The sequence below is a fragment of the Limulus polyphemus genome, unplaced genomic scaffold (genome assembly GCF_000517525.1).
Source record: "Limulus polyphemus unplaced genomic scaffold, Limulus_polyphemus-2.1.2 Scaffold879, whole genome shotgun sequence".
NCBI lineage: Eukaryota > Metazoa > Arthropoda > Merostomata > Xiphosura > Limulidae > Limulus > Limulus polyphemus.
This window is the reverse complement of record NW_013666489.1, coordinates 369,560-376,051: the sequence shown is the minus strand read 5'-3', so window position 1 is coordinate 376,051 and position 6,492 is coordinate 369,560. Positions and strand designations below refer to the sequence as shown.

Genomic DNA, 6,492 nt, shown 5'->3' with positions numbered 1-6,492 from the left:
AGTAGATTAACGTTATGTCCTGTGTGTTACTAAACAGTAATCCAATGTTATAGTAGATTATCGTTATGTCCTGTGCTTAATATACAGTAATCCACAGCTATAGTAGACTAACGTTATGTCTTGTGCTTACTATATAGTAATCCAGTGTTATACTAGATTAACGTTAGTTAATCCTTTTTTATCTTTCAACTCTTATTAGGTAAATAGTATTCACACTAATCTGTAGTCATATTGGACCTTTTATTCACTGAGATAAGCATATCAAGAAAATTGTTTTGATTTCTTAAGATTCTGTTTGAGTGAAACAACACATTTCATCTTACCACGACATCCGGTAAGCTTTCTCTGGTGTTAGTCAGCCCTAGACAATAAAGGGGGACACTTCCAGAACAGAACCACACCAATAGAAGGGAAATACCAGTTATCCATGGCCTTAATCAGCCCTAGACAATAAAATGGGACACTTCCAGAACAGAACCACACCAATAGAAGGGAAATACCAGTTATCCATGGCCTTAATCAGCCCTAGACAATAAAGGGGGACACTTCCAGAACAGAACCACACCAATAGAAGGGAAATACTAGTTATCCATGGCCTTAATCAGCCCTAGACAATAAAGTGGGGACACTTCCAGAACAGAACCACACCAATAGAAGGGAAATACTAGTTACCCATGGCTTTAATCAGTCATATACAACCAATACAGATACTTCTAGAACAGAACCACGCCAAAAGAAGGGGAATACTAGTTACCCATGGCTTTAATCAGTCATATACAACAAATACAGATACTTCTAGAACAGAACCACGCCAAAAGAAGGGGAATACTAGTTACCCATGGCTTTAATCAGTCATATACAACAAATACAGATACTTCTAGAACAGAACCACGCCAATAGAAGGGAAATAGTAGTTATTCATGGTCTTAATCAGTCATAGACAACAAATACGGATAATTCCGGATTCAAGCAAACCATAACAGTAGAGACCTTTGTTATCTTGTCGAGCCATTATGCCAAGAATAAGAACTACAATGTTATTCCTAATTTATACGTTAAAAATTCCATGCTATAAAAGAATCGTACTGTTCCTTTTTTTAATGTTTCGTATACCTAAACTAAACAAATTAAAGTATGAGGCGTGCATTTTCAAACAGCCCCAATATGAAACATTACCACAATTTCTGACATTTCCGTGACATTTGATTCATGACCTTGAACTACAGTTGTTACACACACATACAAATACACAAAATAATGACTACAAAAATAATGTGATAATAGTAATGGCTGTTATAACTACATTAAATTTATCTTTTTTGTGCTTTAAATAGGATAAGCGGCAAGCAAGATATCCCCCAAGAGCCGGTGGTTATCCAAGAAAAGCATATGGTCCTCCACAAACTGGTGGTCCGAGACCTGGATCTTTTTCTGGAGTAAGTATTGCTTATAATGTATTATGATTCATTCGAGAAACTTTTTCGTTTTTTTTTTATGTAAAGTTACGCAGAAGCTATGTGCGCTAACTGTATCTGTTTTTAAACTGTAGAGAAGTCAGCTAGTAAAAACACTCATTGTCAACTCTTGAGCTACTCTAATTAGATGATATAACATTTGACTGTCACTCTTATAATACACTCACGACCCTAAAGTGTGAGACAGGATTTTTCGACAACGGAACGCGAATCGCAAATCCCTGGATTCAAAGTCCAGCACGCTTTCTTATATTATATCTTTTCCTGCATTAAGTCCAGCACGATTTCTTATATTATATCTGTTCCTGCATTGTTATTCAAAAAATCATATATAAAAAATATCAAGACAGCAGATGAATAACTCATTTACTTTCTGTAATGGCGATACACCTCAGCCTACTTTGAAAGCAACCTTTCATTTATGTGAATATACTTTGTAAAGTTATAACATAAACATTGGGTTTACAAAACGATATTTATAAATTTATCACAAACACAACTTTTAAGTGGAATTGAAAGTCGGGAAATAGACCCTCTTTCAAGTCCGCCGGTGGGTCTATAATGTTTACGGATCTACAACGCTAAAATCTAGGGTTCGATTCCCTGTGCTGGACAGAGTGCAGATGGTCAGTTGTATAGTTTTACAGAAACGACAACAAAATAGTTTTCCAGAACACAACACTTTATTGTAACGTAATCTAACGCCCCTGTAAAACGTCTTATTCCCCATGGCAATTCGGTACCCTGGGTTAGTCCACTTAATGGGATTCACTTCACATTCTGGCTTTCGTTGAATAATAATTTTTAAGTTTGAAGTCACCGTTTCAATAGACTCTTTTGTTCTAAATTTGTATTGACTTATTTGATGCTAAAGAAAGTTTTAAAAACATTGTACTAGCAAAAACTTTCACTCTTTCAGCAGGCTTTGAATGGGGCAGGTCCCCAGAAGGAGGAACCAACCACACGTGACCCCTTATCAGTCCTCCTGGGCGATTCCAAGTTTGCCTGCAGTGGAAAGAACGACGGATACTACGCTGATAACAGTGTTGACTGTCGAGCGTTCCATTATTGTGTGGGGGGTTCCAAGCATTCTTGGATGTGCCCAGCAGGAACAGTGTTCCACCAGGTTCACTTGAACTGTGTTCCATCCAGTCAGGATATTTGTTCCCAGTCAGAAAAATACCACGTGGTTAATGATTACCTATATAAGGTAAGTATAATCCTAACAGTTGTTATGGAGCGTTCACACTATAACAAATGGCTTATATAAATAGTGTTCAGGCACTACTGTGTTTCTTGTATCACAGCCGGCCTGATGAGGTCTAAATTGAGCGAAACCTCATCGGCAATGGCTGTGACGGACAAAGTGTGGTTGGAATACTATTATTATACACTATTCTAATTCTTGAAAATTCCTAAGATAAAAAATGTAGTGTTGAAAAATATAATAGGCCTAATGATAATGTCTTACGATGAGTATAATTATAAGTTTAATCTTTCCTTCTAGTATGTCAACAGTATTTGTATTACTCACTTAAGAATATAAACTTGTATTTTTAGACTTTACTAATTACAGTAATATTAAATGGTTTTTTTGCTTTTTCTGTTTTCGATGGGATTTGTTCTGGGTACAAAACAATCTTGTTTTATGTTTACGTTATCATATTAAATGTTTTTTTTTATTTCACACTGAACTACCCACGTATTTAATAAGTCTTCCGCCGTACTTCTCTCTAAGTATTCGATAATACTTAATAAGATCGTTTTGCTGTATACAAACAACGGACAGGTGTTAATCATTACGTTGATGCTGTACAAACAACAGACAGGTATTAATCATTACGTTGATGCTGAACAAACAACGGACAGATATTAATAATTACGTTGATGTTGTACAAACAACGGATAGGTGTTAATCATTACGTTGATGCTGTACAAACAACAGACAGGTGTTAATCATTACGTTGATGCTGAACAAACAACGGAAATATGTTAATAATTACGTTGATGTTGTACAAACAACGGACAGGTGTTAATCATTACGTTGATGCTGTACAAACAACAGACAGGTGTTAATCATTACGTTGACGCTGAACAAACAACGGACAGATGTTAATAATTACGTTGATGTTGTACAAACAACGGACAGGTGTTAATCATTACGTATTGGAAGTACACTGTGGTAGAGGTTAAAGGTTGTGTTAGGGATGACTAGATTGGAAGTACACTGTGTTATAGATCACAGATTATATTAGGGATGACTAGATTGGAAGTACACTATGTTATGGATCACAGATTATATTAGGGATGACTAGATTGGAAGTATACTGTGTTATAGGTCACAGATTCTATTAGGGATGACTAGATTGGAAGTACACTGTGTTAGAGGTCACAGATTCTATTAGGGATGACTAGATTGGAAGTACACTGTGTCAGAGGTCACAGATTCTATTATGGATGACTAGATTGGAAGTACACTATGTTATGGATCACAGATTATATTAGGGATGACTAGATTGGAAGTATACTGTGTTAGAGGTCACAGGTTCTATTAGGGATGACTAGATTGGAAGTACACTGTGTTAGAGTTCACAGATTATATTAGGGATGACTAGATTGGAAGTACACTGTGTTATAGGTCACAGATTCTATTAGGGATGACTAGATTGGAAGTGCACTGTGTTAGAGGTCACAGGTTCTATTAGGGATGAATACATTGGAAGTATACTATGTTAGAGGTCACAGGTTCTATTAGGGATGAATAGATTGGAAGTACACTGTGTTGGGGGCCACAGGTTCTATTAGGGATGACTAGATTAGAAGTATACTATGTTAGAGGTCACAGGTTCTATTAGGGATGGATAGATTGGAAGTACACTGTGTTGGGGGCCACAGGTTCTATTAGGGATGACTAGATTAGAATTACACTGTGTTAAAGGTCACAGTTTCTATAAAAGATGACTAGATTGGAAGTAGTGTACTGTTTTGGTAAAGCCATTATTTTTCGTTTGCTGTAAACCTTTGTATAAAATGTGATTATTATACCCTTTATCATTGCAGAATGGTGTATTTTTCTTGAGAATTCCTTTAACTAGTATATAATTCAAAATGTTTGTAGAACATCCGGGGTTAGATACCCATTGTGACAGGATAAAGTCAAGATTTAATATAATTCGCCAGACGTTTAGTTGACTTTAATGGTTAAAAAATAAGTTCAATAATATATAGACTATTTTAAAATTAATTTACAAAAATTACCCAAAACTTATAAGAAGCATTTGAATTTAGGATTATGCGTCAAACAAGAAAGGAGTATTATGCGTTGAGACGTGTGATCTTTCATTAATATTTAATTTCTCTTTATTCTATGTATGTGTGCAATATCTGTTCTAACTTTACAAATGCTTGGAGCGTTGAATTAGTAACTTGCCAGTTTCAAGTACTAATAAACATACATCTTTCAGCCTCTTGAACAGAAAGGCCCAAATAACACTGTGCTCTACCATCAAAGGTACTATCCAGAAAACTTCTTGTACGGGGGTCAAGCACCACAACAACCTGCACCACAGGAGGGTAATGCTGCCCCTCATGATCAAGGGTATCCTGGTTATCAATATGGTGGGGCTCCACAACAGCAGGGACAACCTCAACCCGCTGCCCCTCAGAATCAAGGATATCCTGGTTATCAATATGGTGGGGCTCCACAACAGCAGGGACAGGCTCAACCCGCTGCCCCAAGTGGTCCCCCATCTTATGGCCCACCTCCTCCTCGGAGTGCCCCACCTCCACAGCAAGGTCACAATTCGCCTTCTCCAGGACAATTCCCAAACTTTCCCAAACTTCCAGAAGGTTTTCCACAGTTTTCAGGAGTTCCTCATGATTCCGGTTCTGGTGCTCCTCATGGTCAGCCGCCGGCAGCCCCTAGAGGCCCTCCTTCTTTTGGTCCTCAGCCTCACGTTCCTTCTGCTAACCCAGCTCATATCGGAGGTGCCCCATCTCCACAACAAGGTCATGGTTTGGGATCCTACAATTCGCCTTCTTCAGGACAATTCCCAAACTTTCCTCAATTGCCAGCAGGCTTTCCACAGTTTCCAGGTAGTCCTCCTCAAAGTTCCAGTGGACCTTCTCAGCAAGGAAGTTCTTATGGAGCACCCCCTGGTGGTAGAGCTCCCCAACAATACGGAGGAGTAAAATATTAGACACAAAGGATAAATACTTTACAATTTCTGAAGGAGCAACTAAAAAATATTAACAACAAATTTTCAATCTCAAAGTTTTCTTAACATTTAAAGACTATCGATCTAACGTATTCACAATTTACCTGAAAATGTATAAATATTTCATTGACAGATTTGTTTTAAAACTATTTATGTTAATTTATACTTTTCAAACTATGTCGAAAAGACAAGAACAACCGGAAATAAAAGAAAAGATAATATAATAATGAAACTAAAATGTGGCAACTCTCGCTATACAATTAATCTTTTTTTTATATTTAGTTTTTGGAAAGTGTAACGTAAATTAATGGACTACTATTTTCTTCCTTCTGCCGGCAGCTTTCTATTACAGTTGAACAGAGCCAAAGTAAGTTTTGGAAAAGATTGAAAGTCGTCTTCTGTTATGAAGAAAATCGTCCAAAAATATGTGGCAAAACTAGAGTATAGTGAAAAAATTAAAAGGGGAGATAACGCAAAATTATATTTTTTTGTAAAAGTGTGAAAATAGTAACTTATGTTATTTTTCATATTTAGATTTAATGTTAAGTTATTCTAGTTTCTTTAACATTTCAGTTTAGACATTTAGTCCCCGATAGAAACCTTTTTTTCCGCTGCCATATGTTATGAAACGAATAACTTCTATGTAAAATGCCAAACCACCTTAAAAGAAACATAAATTCTGTTTTATCTCATGTTAACAATTTGAATTGGCTTTATCGAATCTTTAACAACTTACTGCTTTTCCCTGATGCTGTTAAAATTGCTGTGGAATTCAAAAAGTCGATATAGTGTTACCTAAA

General features: G+C 36.5%; 1 protein-coding gene across 1 annotated transcript in view; it reads left to right on the top strand.

The window, feature by feature from the left end:
- Positions 1 to 6,492, top strand: part of LOC106461008 (basic salivary proline-rich protein 1-like) — a 20,508-nt gene extending 14,016 nt beyond the window's left edge. Inside the window, exons 2-4 of the mRNA XM_022387811.1 lie at positions 1,335 to 1,436; positions 2,398 to 2,685; positions 4,940 to 6,492. Coding sequence (XP_022243519.1) covers positions 1,335 to 1,436; positions 2,398 to 2,685; positions 4,940 to 5,674 — 1,125 coding nt within the window. The 3' untranslated portion in view covers positions 5,675 to 6,492. The remainder of the gene's footprint in view (positions 1 to 1,334; positions 1,437 to 2,397; positions 2,686 to 4,939) is intronic.